The 26,247-nt window shown below is 40.9% G+C and overlaps 1 protein-coding gene across 1 annotated transcript in view; it reads right to left on the reverse strand.

Annotated features, from left to right (window-relative positions):
• Positions 1-1,158: 1,158 nt before the first annotated feature.
• Positions 1,159-26,247, reverse strand: part of RIOK3 (RIO kinase 3) — a gene marked incomplete in the record, with an annotated part of 1,226,621 nt that continues 1,201,532 nt past the window's right edge. The window contains 1 exon segment of the mRNA XM_044065363.1: positions 1,159-2,438. Coding sequence (XP_043921298.1) covers positions 2,334-2,438 — 105 coding nt within the window.

Genomic DNA, 26,247 nt, shown 5'->3' on the forward strand with positions numbered 1-26,247 from the left:
AGTTACCCGAAGGAGCGGAGGCCGGCCGGGTCCGGGGGCAAAAGACCCACCAAGACAAGCTTGGACCTCCGCTCCTTCAATGCCCTGGGGTTGAACCCTGCACAAATGGAACATCCAGAAGTGAGGTGTTCAACCCCAAGGCATCTAACGCACCGAGTGTGGCCATCAGCAGGGGAAAGCTTATGGCCACACTCGGAGCACTTGGAGAACACAACTTTGGGTTGTTCAGACATCCCAAATACCAAAAGTTACTTAAACTAAAGTTAAAGCAAAAGTAACTAAACCACACAACAGGCCCAAACACACACTACGCTACCAGCGAGGGGAGGGATAAGTAAAATTAAATTTTAAAACACTAAAAGTATAATTAAGTAATAGGGAAACCTAAACTTCCACACAACTTTCACACAAAAATTCAAAATTTAACACTTTAAAACACTGAAAAACTGCACTTAGCTGAAGAGCTTAGGAACACAAATCTGGTCACCAGCGCGGCAAACAAGATCTGAGGTCATGTAGGGAGAGCAGGGCATTATGGGTGAGGGGAGGAGATGAGAGCTTGGATCCATAGCTGGTAAACCATGCCGGTTCGGATCCCATGTCGGATCCATAACCCACAGGTTGCAGACAAATGAATCTCCTACTTCAGATTAATGCTTGTACCTTCAGTATAACTGTGTCTACCTCACACAAGACAGACATTCACTTTACTCTGCAAGTTCATCATCTTTACAACATCCAGTCCATATGCTTTACTGTGAAGACTTCCATTCATCTATATGCAAAATTTGCTATTTCTCATTTATGTATGCATACTGTAAACTGCATTAAACATTACATGCAGTACTTGGCAACACCATCCAAGTTAACTGCTCCGTTTTGAACTTTTAACCAGGTATAAACATCCAATGGTGCATTAAAAATGCATTGAAAATAAAATAAGGGTACAACTTGCAGACATTAAGAATCTTCAACAATACCACAGTAAACAGTTTATGTTAAAAAAAGTGGACAATTCTATATTATGATGTAGTAGCAGCAGATCCTGTGTGTGAAACCCGAGAAGTTCCTGAAGTTTTCAAATCAATGATGCAATATCACCGACCTGAAGCCCCCACTTAGTAGCTTATAATTTATGAATTACAGGAGACTGATCAGTAACATCTCTAGTGCTGCTTACAGCACCCACTTTATTCAAGCAGCTTATTTGCACTGCAATCACTTTACAGCACCGAATACCTCAGAGAAAGACTAACCTACCAGATTACTTCAGCAACCTAGAGGCAGGCAGTCAATCATTACAGTAACTCAGTATAACAAAGTGACACAATTCAACTGGAAAATAACATTTTCCTTAGTCAATGAGAGGGTGTAAAAATGTTAGTCTTGATGCCTATGTTAAAAACAGTCAGAGCATTCAATTTGACTAACACTAATCTGATAATGAAAGAAGAAACTGTTTCATTCTAATCAACTTTCTTTTCCAAGTAGGTATGTGCACACTGTGTACTGTAATTGTACTGCTAATCACAGCTGTCATTATAATGACCTCCTAGTAACAGTGCTATCAATTAGTAACATAGTGTTACTTTTATGGATGCCAATAAAAAGGAATTTTTTTAGTATGTATTAATGCCATACTATAATGGCACATCGAACATCACAAAATCAAAATGTGCCTTAATTTAAATTTTCTTCCACCTGCAGTTTAACTAAACAATGCCCTTTTGCAAACAATGAACAGAACAGTTTTTAACAGTGATTCAAAATAAAGTTTAAAACTGAAAATCTAAATTCTCACAACCTTGTATGTACTGAGAAGCAAAATTACTGATATTATTATTTTCTGTCTATGGCGCAAGGCTCTGAGATAACAAGTTTGTCAGGATGGGAGTTGTGATTTAAAGGTCACAGCTACACCTATAGACACATTTGTCTTGCACTCTTTCTCAGAAAAGAACTTGCATACTTCTCTTTTTTTCCCCAGTTTTGTGCTTCTATATGGTGTGAGGGGCATCAGCTAAAGAAAAACAATTTTCCTTTCACAGATAACATTAATATAAAAGACAATGAATTATGCTAGACATATGAAACGACAGCCCAATAAAAATCAGCTAAAAAGTTAAGAGAAAAGCAACAACAGTGCTTCATAATCAATGAGACACACACATGTATGATGCACAACACTGATGTGCAAATCTAAACTGTTTCGGCCCTCAAAAACTGACAATGCTCTTAATTCTTCCAAAACGCTGGCAGCTGATGACATGTTGCACTACCAGTGCAGGTAGCCAAGTTTCCAAGTACTCTTTCACGCTTCAGACATGCCACACTTATTCATCAATTATAGGTGGATCTCCAGAATCACTATGAAATTCAGCAGTCTTCTTCCCATGTAATTGTGTATGATCTTCATTAACTTTTTGTAATGTCTCAATCTGTAACAAAAACAAAACCATTATAATGTGTCAAAAACCTAATTAGCTGAATAACACAAATTCTTCTGTGACAAATGCAAAAGTTGTCATATACAACGATAAGCAATTGTTTTCAGAATAGGTTAATTACAGAGGTTTCCTTGCAAGGAATAAATGTCAGTCCGAGACAGGTCATGGTACAGGAGTTTTAGTTAACGTTTCAAGGAATAAATGTCAGTCCGAGACAGGTCATCGTACAGAAGTTTTACTTGATGGTTTGGAAATCTTTCAAGTTGTTCTATATATGAGAATTTGACTGACTATACAACTTTGAGCCAGGCTCAAGAGAAAGAAGAATTGTGAGAACCACTCTCCATAACAGCAGGTGACTAACTCAAACATTTTATGAAGGCATGGGCACTTCAATCCACCACTCTGCTGCTCTAACTTGGCTCCAAAATTCTAAAATGCCTCAGTAATTTGTAAATCAGCAGTGCAGAGTGACCAGGATTGTATGCTAGAGAATGAATGCAGACAAAACCCCCACCGTCTCATGGCTGCTAGTCTGATACAGTGGCCACATTGAACACAATTCTGCAAGTCATTCTGTTTCTAGTCAGGGCAACCAAGACCAGAAGACTCCACATAATGAAAATCAGTTAAGATCAGTGTCAACTACATCCACAGCCTAGTTGTAGAAAAGTTATCTGTCCTCACAGAAGCACCATAACGTTGCAGTAATGGCACCATTCAAAATTATCTACTTGTTGACTGTGCTAGTCCATTAGATAAATTTCCTCTTTCTAAGGGTGACCCAGGGAAAGCTACTCTGGTTAAATGATTTGCTGAAAGTCACACAGTAGGCAAATGAAGGTCAAAGGAATCAAACCATGTACCCCTGGTACAGGAGGATATAGCTCAGTAACAGTTCAGAGCTTTAGCCTCTGCACTACTAGTCTACAGCATCCAGCTGCAAGGTCCACTACATGTCTCGGTCAAGATATCCACTACATTAAAACGAGGCAAACTATTTTGCCTGCAATTACTAGCTAGTTCCAGGCCAAAGGCTGGGCCATCATACTGTCACAATAACGTATACAGGATAAACTCAAATGTAAGAATGCTGCTACCAAATTTACAGTGAAGTACAGCACACTGACAACTTACCATAGCAACAGATGTTTGAACATGGGTCACTACTGGAGTAACATTCATACAAATGGAAGTAATTGCAGGCGAATATCTGCTCATATGGACTGACAGACAGAGCTTTGGACATTCTAAGGAAGGGCTGATCTCCTTTTCCATGTAAGAGATTTCATAAGGATGCCACGTAAAGAGGACAGAAACTGGCACCATCTCCAGTTTTCTGTACGAGGGATAGAAAGTTATCACACACAGGTTCATAGGCAAGTACTAGGTTAGCTGCCCTTGTTGGCCATTTTAAAGCTAGCCAATTTCCCTTTCGGTATTCAAGCACTTTTGATAATTAAGTTCAGTTAAGTCTTGGGACAAGTCTGTTAAAATACAAACTCCTAGAAGAAAAACAACTTCCCTAACTAGGAAGGTACAATTAAAAAATACATTTTGGAAAGTGGAAGCTTTCGCCAAAGGGAACTTATCTGCAAGCAAAGGAACAGCACAAGCCAACCGTCAATCCTCAAAATCCCACAAAGGAGTGTTCTCTTCGACAGCAGGAAAGCTCTGACAAGCTCAGTGCTCTTTTAGGCAGCTCAGCTAGAGCTGTCCAATGGTTTGATTGTGTGAAAGGTGCCCTGAAGCTATGGAAGCTGCCTCACTATTGTATTCCTAGCGGGATATAACCATATAACTAAGGCTACAGCAGGAGTGATCAATATAATGAACATCTGAGGTGGTTTCATCCTGTTATTCCTGCTGAGGATCTCTTGTGAGAGGTGTAGCACGAGAAGAAAGATCTTTAGTCTTTTTTTTTCTTTTTGAAATTTCTAAACTATAAAAGAATGTCCCAGAAAACCTCTATCAAAGAATCAGAAATGCAATCTTCTATTAGTATTTGAGCAGTACAATTTGGTCCTTCTGAAAATACAAGTCTGTGCTCCCCTTTTGAAGCCTTAACAACCACCTGACTGTTGGATAAGATGTGCCAAAAAACTGCTCCATGTTGGCCTCCAATAAGGGATGCGACGAAGGGAAAAAGACTCAGCAGGTTTATCAACTTACCTTGAGAAAGAAGCTAATATAACATCTTTCTGCTTTTTTAGCTTTCCTTTTCAGCTGGGAAAAGACATCTAAGGCAGGATCTTCTGACAAAACATCTTGTGTGACAGGTTTCAACTGTTTATTTTCTAGACGTTTTAAAGAAGACAGATGGCTTCTTAGGGTTTTTGGAACAAAAGCCTGGAAAACAGTGCAGTCCCTGACATTATTTTTATTTTTTTATTTATTTTACATTTGTTGACCGGGCTAGTCCAGCTGGATATATGTCCATTTTCAGTGGAGGCCCGGGGAGAAAAGCTCCAACGATATTACAGATAATTCACAGCAACAGTCAATATAAGGTCAAACATAATAACACATTGAGTCAGAACATGTGATATACATGCAAGCAGGCATCGTCATCGCAGGAAATTACATAAACAAAGTTTAGTAGATATTTGCTATACAGATTCTAACAATAATTTTTTTTTTTTTTTTACATATGTCCATAGGATGTTGTGTGAGGAGGAGTTAAGGAGGAAAGGAAAAAGAAAGGTTAATCTGGGTTGTTTTTTAAAGAGTGGAAGACTAGTTAAAGATGAGATATCAGATGGCAGTTTGTTCCATATTTTTCCAACAGAGTTAGAAAAAAGGCTATCACCTGCGGAGTTATTGGGTATGGTAATATTAGCCATTAGTTTGTTTGATGAACGTAGGTGTTTCAAGTTATTATAAGGCGTGATGAGGTTAGAGAGAATTGGTGTTTTAGAAGGCTGGTATAGAATTTTGTGAGCAGTTAAGAGCTGTTGATAAATCAGCCTGTTAGGAAGTTCAAGCCAGCCAAGTTGTTTTAGGTTAAGACAGTGATGAGTTCTAAATAGGGATCCTGTGGCAAATCGTGCAATATTATGGTAAGATGTCGCAAGTTTCTTGAGGTTATTTTTAGAGATTGGTATAAATAGTAGAAGCATATAGAAGGGTAGAGATAAGGTGAGAACTAGCTAAGGTGGTCCGAGCTTCAGGTGTAAGGAATGGTTTGATTCTATAAAAGGAACCAATCTTTTTGTTTATTACTTTTATTGTGTTGTTAATATGAGAATCAAAACTGAGATTGTTGTCAATAGTTATTCCTAATAGTTTTGTAGTAGCATCAGGAGAAATTAGAGTGTTATCAGAGGAAGTAATAGAGAAATTAAGAGAGTTTGATTTGTGGGTAGGTGAGAACAATAGTAACTTTGTTTTCTTGGGGTTGAGGAGTAGGCAACGGTCAGAGAACCAGTGTTCAACAGTGGAAAAAGCTTCTTGGGTAAGTGACAGGAGTTCAGTCTGAGAGGAAGCAGTGCAGATTATAGTGGAATCATCTGCATATTGTATGCAGGTAGTGTTTGGAATAGCTGACTGGAGGTCGTTAATAAATATAGAGAATAGGAGCGGGCCAAGGATAGACCCTTGAGGCACACCTATAGCTACAGGAAGGAGGTTAGATAATGAGTTTTTCCAAAGTACTGCCTGCTGACGGTTTTCTAGGTAAGATGTAAACCAGGATAAGGAAGAAGGATGAATTGAAAGAGATTTTAGTATGTGCAGAAGGAGTTTATGATTAACCATGTCGAAAGCTTTTGAAAGATCTATGAAGATAGAAGATGATAGATTATTGTTGTTACGGTTATGGTTGATAGCATTAGTAAAGGAGAGTAATGCTGTAGTGGTACTGTGTGAAGGTCTAAATCCATGTTGACTGTTAGCTAGTAGGTTGTTATGGAGAAGATGATTAAGTAGTTGTTTATGGATACACTTTTCCATGATTTTGGCTATAGGTGATAGCAATGCTATGGGACGAAAATTAGAGAAGTCATTAGAATTGCCCCTTTGTGTAGTGGGATGATGTGAGATATCTTCCAAATGGAAGGAAAATTCCTTCCTTTATAGATCTGTTTATCAGGATTGAGATGGGATAGGCAATGGCTTTAGCTCCTAACTGCAGAAATTCTGCAGGAAGTTTGTCTGCAGAGGGTGTGGTGGGTTTCAGTTTATGGAGTAAGGATAAGATAAATGAGGTAGATACAGGTTGAAGGAGAAGGGGAAGAGAAGTGTGTAAAGTATGTGTGGGTAATTTAGAGATGTCAGGAGGTAGGTGATTTGCTAGAGTTTGTATAGTATTGGTGAAGAAAGAGTTGAAGTCATTAGCTATTTGTTTAGGATTGTTTGGATTAGAGTCCTGGGGATTTGGTGTGAGTGACTGGCCTGGGGATAGAAGATTATTAATACTAGCCCAAAATTTTTGGGTTCTTTTTTGTAGTTTGTTGTAGCTGAAAGTAATAGTTCTTTTGTCTGCAAGGATGGCTTTTTGTACTATTTCTAAGTTCTCTGAAATTCTGCTGGTCTGTTAGGTTCTTAGTGGAGCCATTTATTCAAGGATTTATTTCTAAGAGTGATTTTTGCTTAGTATTGTTAGTTAGCCAGGGTGCTGTTTTAGCTTTGGTTCTGATAGTGCGACTTGGGGCATGGTTATCTAGTATGGATAGGAATGTAGAATTAAAGTATTCAACAGCATCATTAAGTGGAAGGTGTTTTAGTTGGGACCAATTACATTGTCTTAGTTCAGCAAGAAACTGATCAGAGTTGAATTGTTTTTTTGATCGAAGTGTTTTGTAGGTGGTAGGTAAGGCTAGGTTTGATTTGTGCCTAATGATATAAGTTAGTGAGTGGTCACTTAGATCATCTGGAAGGGTGCCTAACTGATAGGTTTGTTGGGGATTATTAGTAAGAATCCAGTCTAGGATGGTTTCCTTATTGTTGGTTTTATTAGTTCTTGTAGGACTGCTAATGAGTTGTTTAAAGCCATATAGGTTTATGTGGAAGTGGGGTTAGTACTGTTACAGGAAAACCAATTGATGTTAAAATCGCCTAAGACTAGTGTTTCCTGAGGGAGGTTGGTAGAGAGAAAATTGAGTATAGGTTCGAGTGTTGATATTGTTTCCAGGAGGGAGATATGCACATATGATATTTATGGCTTTAGAAGTATTGACTTGGAGTTTGGAGCTAATTATTTCAGCATTATTGTCAAGGTTAAAAGTCAGATTCAAAGTACTAATTTGGAGTTGTGTTTTGTAGAGAATAGCTACTCCTCCCCTTTTTGGTAGCGATCATGTCTAATGATATTATAGCCAGGTGGGCTAATTTCATTATCTTTGATTGATGGCTTTAGCCATGTTTCAGTTAAGCATAATATATCAAATTGATGGGTTTCAAGGAGGGCATGGATTTGACTAATTTTGTTACAAATACTTCTTATATTGAGATGGGCAATAGAGAATTGTTGGGTATGGAAAGTGAGAGAGATGTAGTTTTATCTAGTACTTTGTGTGTTTTGTTTTATTATGCTGTGGGCCTGGATTAGGATGAATGTCTCCATCTAACAGAAGGTGGAGGAGTTTAAGGTATTTTGATTGATGGAGTAAGTAGAAGATGTCTGATATTTTCTTGTGTTTTGATTTATTTAACTTAAAGTGAGCTATTCTATGGTATTTAGCATGTAGATAGTTGGGTTGTGTGTTAAGGTTGGAGAGTGAAGGAGAGAGGTGATGTAGAAGTACTGGTGTACTTAGAGGGGAATGAATAAAAGAGTTCAGTGGGTATTCATAAGAGGTTAGGATGTAAGTAATTATAAGAGAAGATATAAGTGATAGGCTGAAGAGCTGTTTAAGCTGTGGAAATGTGATTGGTATACCCATTTTGTATGAATAGAGGTTAGGAAGGAGTATGATGTAGTTTAAGGTATGTAGAAAGGTAGTTGTAGAATGAGTAGATAGGGGTGGAGGTTTAGATAATTAGTGGGTGTGGTGTTCAAAGGAGAGATTTGGGTTGTTTAGTGATGTTTGTTGTGTGATTGGTAAGTACAGGATAGGGTGTGTCTAGTAGTAGTATAAAGGTAGGACTACTGGGGCGGGTGGGAATTGGGGGCAGGGTAGGGGCGGAGTGAGCCATAGAGGCAACGGAGCGGGTAGAGACAAGAGAGAGTGCTGTCGAGGAAGACAATGTGTAAAGCAGGAAATGTTTGCAAGTATGTCAGAGGGTAAGTATGTGGAAGTATGTAATGAGGCTAGAGAGAGAAAAGTAGGGAAGTAAAGAGTTATGTAAAGGTACCCTGGGATTTGGGTGGAAGAGGTGATAGAGTAGGTCAGTGAAAGTAAAACATAGAAGCAGGATTGGGGCAGTATGGTAATGAAGTTGGTATACGGATAGAAATGCAGAAAGCTAAAGATAGAGCCACCTAGAGGATGGTAGCTTAGGTACAGCTAAGTGTTCTCCTACAGGGAAACAGGCTGAGGAGATCTTGAGTAAGGAAGTATCAGAGAGAGAGAAAAGGCTGGATAAAGGGTAGCTAAAGAGAACAAGAAGGGAAAAATAGGGGCAGGTTGGCTGCTGGCTATTCTGGGTGGGAAGCTGGCCTAGCGAGACAGAACCATAAAATCTAAGTAGTGGTATAAAGTACAGGTAGCTGGATATACACGTACTTTATCAGTCTTAGAAGGTTGTTTTCACTGTGACTGGTAGGTGGAATCCAAGTTCAGGCAAGTTTCCAATGCTTCAGGAGAGATTATACAGGATATTCAGTGCAGGGATGTACTTAGTTCACTATATTTTTAAAGAAAAATTCTCTTCAGACGACTTCTTCAGTTTCTGACAATTTGTGCAGTCCAAAACATCCAAGCTGTTAGTGAACCCACAGCTCCCACAACGCCAATCACCATAAGATGAAGCTATTTTTGGTTTGTTTAAATATGGCATTTCAGCTACTTCTTCCCCTGCAGACAACCAGCCAGTCTTCCTTGGAGCTTTTAAACGCACAAAGTTATTAATGACTTCCAAATAGGGGTTCTTTTTCAGGTAATCAGTCAGACTTCCCTCAGCTTTTATTATTTGCCTGTCTTCAGAAGATAACTTAATATACCATCCAAGAAGCCTTGCGTCATCAACTTCTAAGCAGACTGCTTGACAACACAAATCACGCAACTGCCTGTTCAGTATTTCTTTCTTGACACTATAGTAAGTCTTCACTTCAGTAACATGTACAGACGACGCCACACTTGGTACGGAGGATGGTCATTTAGTGATGACGACCGCCCATGTCCAGCAGGGTTGTGGGTAGTAGTCCAGTAAGAATTTATGGTGCCTCGTCCAGGTTCCTCTTGAACAGTTTCATAGAGGTTTTCTGTTTCTCATGAAGTGGTAGGCTGTTCCAAAGGGCAGTCGCTGGGAGATCATGATCAGGTTTAAGGCAGAAAGGACACTGTGCATGCATATATTTAACCGGAATCTGTTTACCACAAAGGCACTTGCCTCTCCTTATGTGAGATGAACTAAAATCAATAGGTTACATAATATCAAAAAAGAGGAAGGGCCCCCAACCGGGTACTTCACTTTTCCTTATGATGGCAAATGGATCCTTTTAAACAGTTACCAGATGGAGCAATAGACGATATCTTGCTTCTTAGACAGGAGGCAAGAAAGTTCTGAGGAGTTTTGCATTTACATGTAAATACCACCACAGTGTCCTCATGCGTATGCCTAAAGGGCAGACATACTGAGTGTGAGGAAGGAATACCTAAGATTTGGCATACTGGCAAGACTATGGCATCCTTGGCAGCATATGTCCAATCTGTCAGAATTAGTGCAACAGTGATCTAATGATGAACATCTGTGAGGCCAAAAGTGAACCTAATAAACTGAAGAAATTATAGCTATAATGAAAGGCTAATCACAGCTATATGAAATGAACAGAGAGAATAGATTTGAGGTAGCAAGAAAGTAAAGTTGTTTAAGTAAACTTATATCAGTAGATATTTGGGGCACCCTCCATGCAAAAAAGAAAGCATAGCCAGCAAAGCAGTGACAATGAATAAAATATATTAAATCATATTGATGTTATAACATCTAGAATAACATTTAAACAGCGAAACAAACCGGTTTCGGCCGGAAACAAACACAGCCTTCATCAGTGTAAAGATAATGACATTTCAGAGCTGTTTAAATAGAATAAACTGACAGTCTATTGGCTGTTAACTAAAGATGTTCATTTAAACCAGGTGGGAACAACCCACCCAGTTTAATAATCCACTTTTTTTCTTTGGCATTAAGAATGGAATGCCAACCAGTTTTATTATTACGATTACCAAACACCATATCAATGATCATAAACCTAAATTTAGCTGAAGAGTGTACCAAATGATGCTTGTATAGAGCATTATGTGATCTCTTTTGTTTGATGTTACTGATATGTTCTGATATACGTATTTTAAGGTTTCCAGGTTTTATTCTACATCTGTCTATTTGACCAACATGTACATAACCTTCGGTTGTATCTCGTATGTGGGTGTGTGGAATTTAAAGCACTGCCATTATACTTTAATTTTGGTGTTCCATTTACGCCATCTTGGGACATTTTGGACATTTGCGAATACATAATTTTAAAAAGGCAGACCTCATATGAAGTGTATTCACCGTTTTTGTGTTCTGTTACGTGCATTTCGTATGTGGGTGTGTGGAATCAAAAACGCTGTCATTGTACTTTAATTTTGGTGTTTTCCTTACGCCATTTTGGGACATTTTGGACATTTGCGAATACATAATTCTAGAAGGGAGATCTCATATGAAGTGTATTCACTGTTTTTGTGTTTTGTTATATGCATTTCGAATGTGAGCTTGTGTAATTATAGTGCTGTTATTGGACTTTAATCTTGGGGCTCTGTTCACGATATTTTGGGATATTTGGACATTTGCGTTAACAAAACCTTAAGAAGGGAACTTGAAATGTAGTGAATTCACTTGTTTTGTACTTTGTATGGTGTTTTCAGCGAATGGATTATATTTGAATATTTCAACATTTCGAAATTTAGCACACCTGATATGGGACCCAAACAATTTTTGTATTGTTTAATTTTACATGTATGGGAGTTCTTAGTATCACGATTATTTCAGGATTTATGGTGGGCCAGTATTTTTGTATTTTTGATACAGGTCCTTTCATTATAACTTCTGACACATATATTTAAACTATTAGGAACCTCCTAGCTGTCATTTGAATACATATGAATACAGATTATAGTTTGTAGTGTGTTTTTTAACACTTGTTATGTCCATATTACATTTTTGACTGGCATCCATTTGAAATGGGAACTACCTTTTTTTGGGCAACTGAATGTGAAACATTACAATAACTATTATCTGGACCTAGTATTGCTATCATAGTGTGCAGGTATTATTTAGGGGGAAGTTATATATAGAACTGGTATAGTTTCTATGTTGTTACACACTATTATTAGTTTTTTATTTAGGCCAACTCACTAGGATTTATATATTGTATTATTTCAACATTCATGTTTGGATTTTTTAGATTACTTTCCTCTCTTGTGTCCATTGTTCCCTGGAACATTATTACATGATATTACTATTCATATATTACTACATTTTTTGGTGTTATTACTTCATCTGATCTGGGCTCAGCATCTTTATGCTTTGCATTAAGTGCTTTTTTCAATGGTTTTGCCTGATACACCATTCTTGTTTTGATTCCTGCTTTTCAGGTTATTTGTTCACATATTTTTGTGTTGCTATTGGTTCCATTGACCAATTGTTTTTGAGCTCATTGGGTTTTGGGCGCAGCATTTTGATAAGTTTATGCTTTTTGGCTGTTATTGCCCAGAACTTTAATTAGTAATTAGGCCAATATCATGCTGGCGTAGTTGGTGTTTTAAACTATTATTGCCAGTTTTTTGAGATATATAAATTGATGCTGAAATTGGTCACTATCTAATAACTAATATGGACCTGTCCAGTTTTATTACTGGACTAGCCTCTGACAGAGAGGATCTAGGTGTTTTTGGGGTAGGTTCATCAGATCAGAATAGTGCTTTTATCACAATATCCAACAATCCAGAATCTATCTGTTCCAATTTATTTGATGATTTAAATAAACATCTTAGATCCTTGCGTTCTAATATTTGGCATAGTAAATTATTCAAAGCCTATCAGAGTGCAGGTATTACTCCACGTGGCCTTTGCATTCGCATTGTTCCACATGTAACTAATGCTGATGATGAGCTCACAAAACAATGGTCTAAGATTCAGCAGGAGGCCACTTTGGCCTTTGTTGGGGAATTATATAATTTTCATAACCGTGCTGTTGATAGGGAATTAGAAGAGATTGGTGTACTGGCAAACAAGTTAAAATCTTTTGATCAGGAGTCATTTTTTAAAAATAAACTGAATAAAGTTGCTTCTGATTTACAGAAGTATGATGCTGAGCTCAAATCTAGAAAGATTAAAAAGTTTTCCAGGGATCAGGAGGACTACAAGAGGGGTACTCCTTTTCAATCTACTTCCAAACATGTTAGATTTTCTAATTTCCCCACATCTAATAAGAGAAAGAGACCTAGATCTATCTTAAGAAGACGCAGTGTTGATATTACCTCATCTTTTGAGGACAGTTCATCATGTACTGACAATGAATCCCTGGCAGCATCAGGGTCACCGACACCCAAGAGGGTCCCAGGTTCTGTCCCTTTAGGACTAGATACAAGCGTCTTTTAGCACAAAAGAGCTAGACAATATTCAGGGGTTTTTGAACATGGCTCTGACGAAATAAATGCTTTTTTTCACACAAATGTCTTGAACCTGTCCAATTTTGAACTATTTCCTATACAAATCAACATTTTGAATAAAGGGCTGACATTTATACCCGGTTTTGTAGTGTCTGAGGATGTATTTGCTCAAGATGTTATCAGTTTTTGTAGGCTGTTGAATTTAAAATTGTTTTTTGGTAACTCTACTTCTGAGGTGGATCCGGATAAGTTTATATATCATAAGTCCAGTTTTTCACCACCTATACACCCTTTGGTTTATCAATTCCAGAATAGCGTTCTCAAAGATCTACATTTTTCAACTTTTGATCTCCCCTTTAGAAATAATAATATCACTGTTGTGGAGAAGGAAGCTATTCTGGAATTACAACACAACAAGAATATTGTTATCATTTCTGCGGACAAGGGTGGAGCTGTTGTGGTACTAAACTGGGTGGACTATGATAAAGAGACTAAGAGACAACTTTTAGATGAAAGATTTTATTCATGCATGCCTATGGATCCCACATTCAGATTTAATGAACAGATTGAACAATTTTTAATACATGCCAGGGATAGAGCCATCATTACTGATGACATTATGAATCAGCTCCTGGTGAAGGATCCTACCATTCAATATATTTACTTCCTACCAAAGATTCACAAGGATCCAGTTCATCCACCAGGGAGGCCTATTGTGTCCGGTAGGGGATATATTACGGAGCCTCTATCTCTGTTTCTGACCAAACACCTCAGGCCCTTGTTACCCTTAATCCGTTCTCGACTACAGGACACCACACATTTCCTGCAAATTGTTTCAGACACACAATTGGATCCCGAATGGCTGTTATGCACATTGGATGTTAGTGCCCTTTATACCAATATACCACACCAAGCAGGATTGGATGCATTAGCTTATTGGCTTGAGGTTTCCAACTTATATAGTTTGGACTTCAATTCCTTCTTGGTGGATATGGCACAATGCGTCTTGACCAGTAACGTCTTCTACTATAAGGACCAATGTTATTGGCAAACCAAGGGGACTGCAATGGGGGCATCTTTTGCCCCCATTTATGCAGATCTCTTTATGGCTTATGTAGAGAATCATATTATTTATGATACAAAAACCAACTTATTTTTGCCTCACATTGACATATGGAGACGTTACCTGGATGACGTATGGATGGTATGGACGGGGGATGAATCTGGGTTGATGGATTTCATTTCATATTTGAACAATAATGATTGGGGATTACATTTCACTGCACACCATAATATTGATACTATAACAATTTTGGATGTACTTATCAATAGGTTACCGGATCACAAGCTTGGTACAGAGGTATATAGGAAATTCCCATAATATAATTCTATTTTACATGCATCCAGTTTTCATCCCCCCCCCCCCCCCCGTGTAGCACGCAATATTCCAAAGTCACAATTCATCTGGGCCAAACGTATTTGTTCTGAAGAAGCTACATTTTGCAGGAATAAAGTAGACCTGACCAATAGGTTCAAGGATACGGGTTACAAACTGGGTACCATTTTAGATGCCAGTCACCAGGTTCATAACATGCCCAGATCTGATTTACTTGTATATAAAGAGCAGACCAAGGATCGAACCCAACCACTTAGATTCACTACTACATATGCCAGGAATTCTGATCGTCTTGTTCATAGTGTACATAGACACTGGAATATTCTTCAATGTGATCCGGATCTTATCAATATCATTCCAGATCAATGTCTCTTCTCATATAGAAAAGGGAAGAATTTAAATGCTTTCTTTAACCACTATAAACACAGTGACTCTAGGTCTAGTTTTTCCATCCAAACAACAATATCAGGGGAACCCTTACGAGGTTGTTTCCCATTGTCACTGCTTTGCTGGCTATGCTTTCTTTTTTGCCAATTTGTTTCACTTGAGCCGGGCAATTGCTTCCGTGCAGGGGGATCTGTTTTGTGTTGCACCCTCCATGCACTCAAACTGTTAATCAGCTTAAGCCGATCTGACTAAAAAGAGAGGCCTGGGTGAAAAGCCCTTCACAGCTTTCATGCCCTGAAAAGGACAATTCTAGGGAAAATAATAATGTCAACATTCTGGCATCAGACATACAAAAGCAAGGGAAAAGTCGTAAGAAAGGAGAAGGAGCGGCTACTGTAGGAGTGATCATTCCAACATCTACTGTAAAGGCAATTACATAACTGTAATATCTTCATCAATCTGGATCACTGCTGCAGTAGCTTAAGCTATATGTATGGTTGCCTCGTGGTTTTGGTGTCTTTTCAGGCTTGTGGGCTGTTGGTGAAGCACCCACCAAGAGGAGAAAATGCTGAGAGAAGAAAGGAGCCACTTTTGAGATTTTAAGTATTTTTCCTCTGTTTATTTGCCAAGTTTTTCTGCATAGCCGCCTATTTTGAGCATTTTCTGGCTTGTTAAACTTGATTTCTGCATTAGTAACTGTATTTAGAGCACAACCTAGAGCTGTTTACTGAATTTCCTGATTGCACTTATTTTTAAAATCGTTTTTTTCTCAAAACTTGCATTTTATCTGTCTTTGGCCTAGCACTCTTGTGTGGGGTCATTTACTGCACTGTTATAACTTGTTGATACTTGTGAACCTCTGCTATCTCTGAAAAAACAAAAAAATCTTGCTTTTTCCCACTTTTCTGAGATTTAAAAAAGTTCAGTTACAGGCTTGCTGTTCTTGAACTGTTTGTAAGTTTCTGTGAGGCCATTTTTTGCTTGGGCTAAAGGGAAGTCTCTCTGTTGATAAGTGGCAGTGAAAAACATTGAGCAGCCTGCCTGCCCCTGTGGAAGTGGTTACTGACTTGAAACTGTAGTTTTATTGGCTATTTTGGGTCAATTCCAAAACTCCTTCATCTTCCTCTCTTAAAACCCTCTTTTGCACGGTTTTGTGCATTTTGAGCATAAGCGCAACAGCGGCAGCGCCTAATTGGGTTTAAACTATTCCTGGCTCCACAAAGTCTGCTCTTCACTTTTTCCCTTAGAACTGCTCTATCTCTCAATTTAAACACCATATTCTCATTCTAAGGCCCTTCACTGGTCCAATTAAGTAATCCTACAAGTTAGCACTATTAAACCATAAGCACTACTTACTCTTATACTCTCTACGATTACCCTGTCCTCTATTGGTCCGTCTTAAATTCAGTTTCCCTATATTACTCTAGCATGTCCAAAGGTCAGTCAATGGTTTCCTCTCCAGTCCAGCTGGTGAATCTGGGAAATTTGAGGCAATGTTACAACTGTCTCATGTACATGGACAACTCTCTCCTCCTCAAAACAGGTTCAAATATATGTGAGAGATGCAACTATTTAGCCAAACTGGAGGCTGAGCTCTCTCATCTCAAAACTGGTGTAACCAGTCTGGAGGAGAAGGTAACCTCACACAACACAATTCCAGTATCACATAGTCCCACCACATCAGCGAACCAAACACATAAATACACAAAAACATACTCGGAGGCTCTAAATAAAAATCTACCTAAGCAACAGAGACCTCCAAAGCAGACATCCAAGCAAACGCTACCTCAAAACAAAACACGCACAACACATAACCCACAAAGTCAGTGTGCCAAGCAGCCACAGCCCTTAAGGCTGAATAACACACCTGATACTCTTGTAATAGGTGACTCTATTGTCAGACACACTGACGTCCCGCTCACCAGGCTGAATAAAGAGAAGGTCATGGTGAGCTGCCTGTCAGTGCTAGGATCCGCCACATAACGCAAGCACTCAGGTCACTCCAAAGCAAATACAAATATGACTCAGTAATTGTACATGCTGGTGTGAATGACCTGAGACGTTCCTCCCTGGACTACATGAAAAGAGACATAGAGGAGCTCTCTGATCATGCAGCCCAGGCTGGTAGGACCCTGACCTTGAGCAGCATCTTACCCTCACCTAGAATGATGCCACAGTACAAAGACAAAATGATCGATTTTAACAATTGGCTAAAATTTTGGTGTCATTCAAAGGGGATCCAGTGTCTGTCAGCCTGGGATGACATGCTCGACAAGCCACGTTGTTTCGCTAGGGACAGCTTGCACCTGTCTCCACTGTGCTTTCAGATATTGGCAAAGGCTCTTGCCACCCCATAGTGCCTTTTTTAGGCAAGGCTCAAAAGTCAAACCCACCCCCATAGACAGCACAAGAAACAAGAAACTAAGGGTAATGCTGCTAAAAGCCAGAAGTCTTAACCTCAAGATGCACGCACTCGAAGTTCTCCTCAGTATGGAGAACATCGATATCTGTGCAGTGACAGAAACCTGGTTCAAGGCTCCAGAGAGCACCCCAGCACTACCAGGCTCTACCTCATATCATACTTTTCGGCCCCAAAATCCAGACCGAACCACAAAAGAAGGGGGAGTTTCCATATTTATCAAGGATATCCACACCTCCAGGTTAGTGGCATTGCATGAAGTATCGGAGACCATCCAAGTGCAACTAACAGTGGGCAAGACTGCTTTTCAGTTTATAGCATCCTACAGACCACCCTCTCAAAGTCAGGAATCCCACTCGGCTTTCCTGAAAGCATTGGAGAACTTGAAGATCTCTCCAAACACCATTATATTGGGCGACTTCAACTACCCAAACATTGACTGGGAGCACTACTCAAGCCCCAGCACCTTAGCCCAAAGGTTCCTGGAAATTAATGCTATGGAAAGTACAGTTTTGTACCTACCATAAATGTAGATGTCCGATAGGTATGCAACTGCAGTCCTGACATATGGGTTGTCCTGCCTCAGGCAGCCCTTCGGTCGGCCGGATTCCAAAGTCTGGGTCCGGCGTCGGCTGATGTCGCCCTTTCCCCGGCGTCAGAGCCTGGGGTAAAAAAGCGTCAGCCGACGCCATCTTCTTCAGTGTTTCTTGCCACAGATGCCAGGTGCCCTCTAAGGAAGGCTAAATTTTGAAAACAGAGAAAAAATTCCAGACAAGTACAACAACATAAAAACAAATACACCATAAAAGATTACCCCAGGTAGCTAAAATGAGGGGTAGAAACCCAAAAGAATACCACAGAGGGATAGGTGGGAGGGAAAACCTGACTGCAGTTGCATACCTATCGGACATCTACATTTATGGTAGGTACAAAACTGTACTATGTCCTTCAAGGATGCAACTGCAGTCCTGACATATGGGTTGAATACCATAGCCAACCTGGGGGTGGTAGGCATTAAGACAAAGATGGTGTAGCTAAAATTCCCTGCAGGACTGCAGAAGCAAACCCTGCTCTGGATCTGGAATATAAAGGCAGGTTGTAATGTTTGGAAAATGTATGCACGGAGCTCCATGTAGCAGCTTCTAAAATGTCCTTTGTTGCCACTCCTCTTAAAAAGGCTGTTTAGGTGGCTGTAGCTCTGGTGGAATGTGGCCTGATGTCAGCTGGCACAGTTTTTCCAAGAAAAGAGTAGCAGAATCGAATGCAATTTCCAATCCATTTAGAAATTGTCTGTTTGGAAATTGCTTTTCCCTGCAATCCAGCAGAGCAAGCTACAAAAAGCTGGTCAGATTTTCTGAAAGACTTTGTTCTGTCCAAGTAGTAGCGCAACTGTCTGTGTATGTCCAAGGTGTGCAGAAGTCTCTCTCCTTTATTTTGAGGATTGGGAAAGAAGGTAGGCAGGTGAATAGCTTGATTCAGGGACACCCTGGATACCACCTTTGGCATGAATGACGGATTGGTTCTCAAAGAAACTCTGTCCTGATGAAAAATGAGAAATGGTTGTATTGCCATAAGGGCCTGTAGCTCAGAGACTCTTCTTGCTGAGGTTACTGCCAGAAGGAAAGCTGTCTTCAAGACAGAAATTTCAACTCTGAAGATGCTGCTGGTTCAAAGGGAGGAAGAGTTAATTTTTCCAGCATGAAGTTGAGGTCCCATGCAGGCACTGGTGGTTTGCTTGGAGGGTTGATGTTCTTTATACCTCTTAGAAACTGTCTTAGCAATGGGTGAGAAAATACAGGCGGATCAGTGTTATATTTGGCAGATATTGCTGAAGCATGTATTTTTATGGAAGAATATGAAAGGCCATTGTGGAGTATTTCAGCCAAATATTCTAGGATCTGTGGAATGCTCATCACTGATGGGTCTTGACCCTTTTTGCTGTTCCAGATAAGAAATCTATTCCATTTTGCTGAGTATGTTTTTCTAGTGGAAGGTCTGCGCGCCTCCAGGATGATATTTTTTACCCTTTTGGAAAGTGTATCCTGAGGAATAGTCATGGAATCTTCCAAGCTGTCAGCTTCAATGTTTTCAAGCTGGGGTGTAGTGTCCTGTAATTGTGCTGTGTCAGAAGAAGTGGCCTTTGAGGAAGGAGCCACGGATTGGTGTGTGTCAAGCTCCGTAGCAGTGGGTACCAGTGTTGTCTTGGCCAGTCTGGAGCTATCAGTATGACTTTCGGTTGCTCTGTCTTGATCTTTAGTAACACCTTGGTCATCAAAGGAAGAGGTGGGAAGGCATATAGTGTTAGAGAGTTCCAACTGAAGGAGAGAGCGTCCACCTTCCATGCTTGAGGATGGTATGTCCTTGTGCAAAACTTTTTCAGATGGTGATTGAGGTGGGAGGCAAAAAGATCTGTCCGGCCTTCCCCATGCTTGAGTTATTTGTAAGAAAATGTCTGGATGCAACATCCATTCGTGTAGATCCATGATGTTTCTGCTTAGGCTGTCCGCCAGAACATTGTCCTTCCCTGGTACAAACTGGGATTGTAGCTCTATTTTCAATTGTAGGGAAATATCCCAGAGATTCATTGCCAGTCTGCAAAGAGGGTAGGAATGGGTACCTCCTTGCTTATGTACCACATAACTGTGGTATTGTCTGTCTTTATTAGTAGATGGCCCTGATGCATGAACTTTTCGAAGGCCTTGATTGCATGTATCACTGCCAGCATTTCTTTTTGGTTGATGTGCAGGTGCTTTTCTTTTTGTGTCCATTGTCCTTGAATGCATCTGCCCTCCATGTGCGCCCCCCATCCATGGTCTGAGGCATCTGTTGTTATGGTTTGACTTGCATGAGGCTTGCTGAAAGGCAGACCTTTGTTTATCTGGCTTGCTTGAGCCCACCACAGAAATTCCTTTTGAAGGCCTGGAATGAGTGGGATCAATGCTTCCAGGCTGTGGCTGTGTTGAGACCATAGACTTTTTAGATACCATTGTAGTTTCCTCATATGCAGCCTTGTGTGTGGAATCAGAAGAATGCAAGATGCCATGAAACCCAGGGCCTGCAGGATTTTCCTTGCAGTCATCTGGGTGTGTGTTGCTAATTTTCTGAAGTATTCTGGTAATGGTTTTTGTTTTTCTTTTGTCAGAAATGCCATCTGGGTGTCTGTGTCCAGTGTGGCACCCAGGAAAGGTATTTGTTGGGATGGTACGAGACTTGATTTCTGAATATTGACTGTGTATCCCAAGGCATGCAGTAGGTGAATGACATAGTCCAAGTTTTTTAACAAGGCTTGTTGGCTGTCCACTTGTATAAGGCAGTCATTCAGGTAAGGGTATATTTGTATCCCCTGAAGTCTGCAATGTGCAATTACTGATGCCAGGCATTTCGTGAACACTCTGGGTGCAGTAGATAAGCCAAAGGGCAATGCTGAGAATTGATAATGCTCTGAGCCTGCAAGAAATCTGAGGTATCTTCTGCAACTTTGTCTGATTGGGACATGCAGGTATGCCTCCTTGAGGTCCAGAGTTACCAGTCAAGACCCCTTGCCCAGCATGGGAAGGAGTTGCTGTAAAGTCAGCATTTTGAATTTTGGCACAATAAGGTAAGTATTCAGTGCGGACAAGTCCAGAATGGGTCTCCATTGGTTTTCTTTTCTTGGAACAAGGAACAGTCTTGAATAAAATCCTTGGCCTTGTTCTGCAGAAGGAACCTTCTCTATTGCTCTTACTTGAAGTAGGTTTGTTATTTGTTTGAGTGCCTCTGCCCTTTGATTTCGTGGCAGGTTTGGCCTGCCATGTCTTGTTGGTAGTGTATGAAAATGGAATCTGTATCCTTTGTCTATTATGTCCAGTATCCATTTGTCCTTTGTAATATTGTGCCACTTTTGTGAGAATAAAGATAATTTTCCGCCCAAAGGTGCTTCTAATTGAGCCCTGGATGGCGGAGTCAAAGTCAAGTCATTGAGATTGTCCCTGCGGAGCAGTGGAAGGTCCTGCCCCACCTCTCTGGTTCGGAGGCTGCCATTGACGTCCTCTGTAGGAGCCTCGAGTTTGCCCTCTACCTCTGCCACGTCTATTTTTGCCTCTTTGAAATTTCTTTGTGTCTGGAAAGGACCAATGCTTAGAAGGCCAATTCCTGCTGAATCTTGGAGGCTGTACCTGGAGGAAATCTTTGACTGTTTGCACTCATTTTGCCTTTTCCTCTATTTTCTTTAAAACCTCTTGTGCAGTAGCACCAAATAGCTTATGTTTCTCTAGTGGTGCGTCCAAAAGCTTAATTTTCACATGGTCTGGCAATGTTTGTTCCTTTAACCAAGCATGTCTGCGTATGACCGCACCTGTCATTGCTGCTCTACATGAAGTTTCCAATGCATCATATCCACACTGAAGGAAATGGTTGCTAACCTGCTGAGTATTATGAACCAATTCCTGTAACCCCTTTCTATCTAATGGTTCAGGGAAGCCAATTTCTTTTGCAAGTCATCCAACATGTATTCCTAATACTGGATCATATGAAATTGACAAATTAATGAGCGCATAGAAAGGGTGGTAGATGTATATACTTTCTTGCCCCACCTTTCTAAAGCCCTAGAATCTCTTTCCGAAGGAAGTGGATTCTTAGCAGTAGTGGAGGAAACCCCTTTAGGCCCCTGAGAAATAGTTTCAGGGTCAGCAGTATGGCCCTTGTACAGAAATTGATGTGTGTCTGGGACCCTGTAGTACCTGTCTGGCTTGACAGGAGCAGGGGAGGAGTCAGGAAACACTAGATTCTAAGTACACATCATCTAAAACATTTAAAACTGGAGGAATAGCTAAGGGTCTATGCTGAGGTAGCTTTAAAAATTCCCTTAACCTTTTCCTAGAATCTGAGTATTCTTGGCCTTGCCATTTGAAGTGTTCCCTCATGGAATGAAGCGTTTTCCCAAAGGAAAACGAAGCAGAGGGAATGGATTCCTCCGCATCAGAATCCTCGTAGGCCGGGAAGGCCTCCTCCTGGTAGTCTGAATGTGCAGAATCACCTGAGGCCTCATCGGAGGCCTGGGGATCTACCCCTAATTAAAGAAATAAGGTCCTCAGCTAAACTTAAAATTTGAGAACCAGAAGTGGATCCCAGAGAAACAGATCTTGGAGGGAGAGACTTAGCCTGTTTGGCAGCCTTAGCACGTGTGTAGGCCTTAATGGATATAGACACTGGAGGCCTGGCAGCCCCACATGCTGGAGTAGTCTTATCCACTGAAATGGTGTCAGAAATATCCTGGGCTACTGTCTCAGAGGGGAGAACAGAAACCGGCACCGAGCTGGCCTCCGGTACCAAAGTAACCAGTGGGGCGGTGTCGTCGGTCTGTAGCGGTTGTGAAACCGGCTCAGAAGAGACCGAGACACTCGGGGTAGGCCTAAGTGTGGTGTCGGCAGAGACCGCGGGTGTCAGTCCTTATCCTTCCGTTTTTTAGGTAAATGTGCTGTTGGAAGATCCAACGGCATGATATAACAGAAATCTTCCCCAAAATAATCCTGTGCAAACTCTGACCGACACATAAGAGTGCGTTAATTGAAAGAAGCACAATCTGTACAGGCCGAGACGTTGTGTTCTGGGCCTAGGCAGGGTAAGCAGTAAGAGTGGAAATCCTTATGAGGTATTTGTTTCCCACAAGTTAATTATTAACTTTTACAGTTTTATCTGACATCGGCTGAGGCAAGAAAAGGTCCCCAACAGGGTACTTAGCTTTTTTGAAGACTTCAGTAGCTGAAAACACAGGAGCTGGCTGACCGGCAATTGCGAACTGCTTCTGCTTCGGGTGCCGCGTGGCAAGAAAGACTGAAGAAGATGGCGTCGGCTGACGCTTTTATACCCCAGGCGCTCTGACGTCGGGGAAAGGGCGACATCAGCCGACGCCAGACCCAGACTTTGGAATCCGGCCGACCGAAGGGCTGCCTGAGGCAGGACAACCCATATGTCAGGACTGCAGTTGCATCCTTGAAGGACATCAACTCGTCACCACTCCCACAAGAGGGGAAAACATACTAGACCTGATCATTACCAACATGGGGAATCTATACTCCACACCAGAAGTATATCCCTCATTGGTAAGATCAGACCATAAATTAATTTCACTGGATGTCCACATCCCGACCCCACCCCCAGCCCAGAAAACCACAGTGAAAAACTTCTCAAAAGCGAACTTCTTACTTCTCAAAACCGAAGTGGAATCCTTCAAGGCCCCAGGGCCAGTGGAAACTACGGCCCAAACTGCAGAATCCTATATAAATGCATTCTACGGACATCTCCAGGAATGCATGGATCATGCTATCCCAAACAAAACCAAGACCCAATCATCCAAAGGCAGGCGTCCAGTCTGGTGGACCCTGCCATAAATAAACTGTACAACAGAAGGAGGAAGCTACTACATGATAGAGCAAAATCCCTAATAGGGAAGGCATCTCTGATCAGTACTAGCAAAAAATTACGATCCTTCATAAAATCCTCCAAGGCCAGCTTCGAGAAAAATTGCACAGGACACCAAAGACAATCATAAGGCTTTTTTCAGTTATGTTAGAAACCTGGGATGCAACTCCCAGACTTGTTCTGAGTTGATTCTAAACGACAAAAAATACAGTGAACCCACAGACATCGCCAATATCCTGGCAGACAGGTTCAGTGCAAACTTCTCCACCCCCTCGCCCCCAAAAGAGCAAGTATCTACCCCGGCAGAGGGCTGCCTCCCAAACATCTCTGATGCTCAGGTGAAGGCTGCCCTCTCCAAAGCAAAAAACACTGCTTCCATGGGACCAGATGGCATCCCAGGTTGCGTCCTACATGAACTCCAAGAGGAACTAATCCCTCAAATAAAACAGCTATACAATCTCAGCCTCATTACAGGATATGTGCCCACAGAATGGCGTACAGCAACAGTGGTCCCACTCCACAAAGGTGGAGCCTCTACGGACCCTGGAAACTATCGCCCCATAAGCCTGACTAGCTTAGTCTGCAAGGCTATGGAGAGGATTATCATGGAGTTCATAAACAAAGACATTGGGGACCTACAGACACTAGATCCTACCTAGTTCGGCTTTGTCAAGGGCAGATCCTGCCTTTTGAACCTGGTTGACTTCTTCGAAACAGTCACCAAAGCCATAGATGAAGGGAAGGTAGTCCACACAGCCTATCTGGACCTTGCAAAGGCATTTGACACAATACCCCACTCGGGCATCATAGATAAGCTATCCAGCTTAAATATAAACCCCTATGTCACAAGATGGGTCGCAAACTGGCTCAAAGACAGAACCCACAGAGTGAGAGTTGCTGGAGCCATGTCTGACTCGAAAACGGTCACAAGTGGCGTCCCACAGGGTTCTGTCCTGGGACCACTCTTGTTCGGTATATACTTTTCCGAGGTACAGGCAAGCGTGGGAGGACTATGGCTCACCAAGTTCGCAGCGACTGCAAACTGGGCCATAATCAACTCTCCAGCTGACACAAACATCCTTCAAAAGGTCTCACAGAGACAGATAACTGGTGCCAGCGCCATGGTTTAAAGCTAAATGCCAAAAATGTATAGTCATACCCTTTGGCAAAACAATGTGCCCACAAATTACCACATAGGCAAAACCCATTAAGTACAGAGAAAGTTATTAGGGACCTGGGGACCCAAGTTGATAGCAATCTCTCCTTTGAAAACCACATTGCCAAAGTGGTTAGAAAGACCTTCTACATAGCCCACCTCATCACGAAGGGTTTCACATCTAGATCAAGAGAGGTAATCGTGCCCCTTTATTCATCCCTCATCAGGCCCATCATAGAATACAATGCCCCTTTTGGGATGTACCTTACCAGACACCTGTAGCAATTAGAAAGACCCCAAAAGTATCTCACCAAGAGGATCAAGGGTCTCAAACAGATGCCATATGCTGCTCGGTTAAAAAAACTCCAGCTCTACTCAGTTGCATACCGCCCACCTTTAGGCGATCTATGCCCGACATACAAAGCTATGTCAAATCCAGAATTAATGGACATGCTCCACCTCAGTAAATCTAAATCCTTTAGCGCCACACGCTCGAGGGACTTGAACCTCAGCACAGAAATAAATAGAACTTGCTGGAGGGACAGGTTCATAACCCAGAGGCTCCCTTCGCTCTGGAACAGAATTCCAGTTCATGTGAGGCAGAGCACCTCACTGAATCTCTTCAAGAAGAATCTCGATAGGTGGATAGGGGATCGTAGGTTTGTCCCAGGGATTACTCCCATATGTCACTATTAGACAGAGGCACAGTAAACTAAACCTTACAAAGGGCACAGTCTACTCAAATCAAGGGGTGGTGTAAGCCATACAGAATCGAGCTAGGCTTATAATTGCCCCAAGGCAGATAGCCTAGTATGAACCTATGAACCTAATAGCTTATATATTTTAAACACATTTATTACATTATCACTTAAGACGCTGACAAACACACATTAATAGGAAAAAAAAAAGAAACATTTTTTTGTTTACATACATTAAAATATTTTCTTTCTTTATAACTATCCAATATTACATAAAGTGCTAAATTCCTGCCTTTCCTTAACCCATACTCGTTCTCCTGAACAATACTCTGCATATATTACTTCTATGTAATTTGCTTCTTCCATTTTATAAAGACCTCTCCTCCAGTTCTTTTATCTCTTTTTACAGTAATCAATGCTCCAAATACAGATGGCTTAAATTTTGATTTCCATTCTACTAATTTTTTTTTTGCAGCCATCAGAATTAAAGGAGAACCCCATCCATAGACTCAAAAAACATGTTTATTTAATCATGGTTTAGTGTTTTCAACATTTTAACACCACTCTCGGACTATTTACAGTTTTTTTAATATT

Source organism: Protopterus annectens, chromosome 3.part0 (genome assembly GCF_019279795.1).
Source record: "Protopterus annectens isolate FY-2018-M chromosome 3.part0, PAN1.0, whole genome shotgun sequence".
Lineage (NCBI taxonomy): Eukaryota > Metazoa > Chordata > Ceratodontiformes > Protopteridae > Protopterus > Protopterus annectens.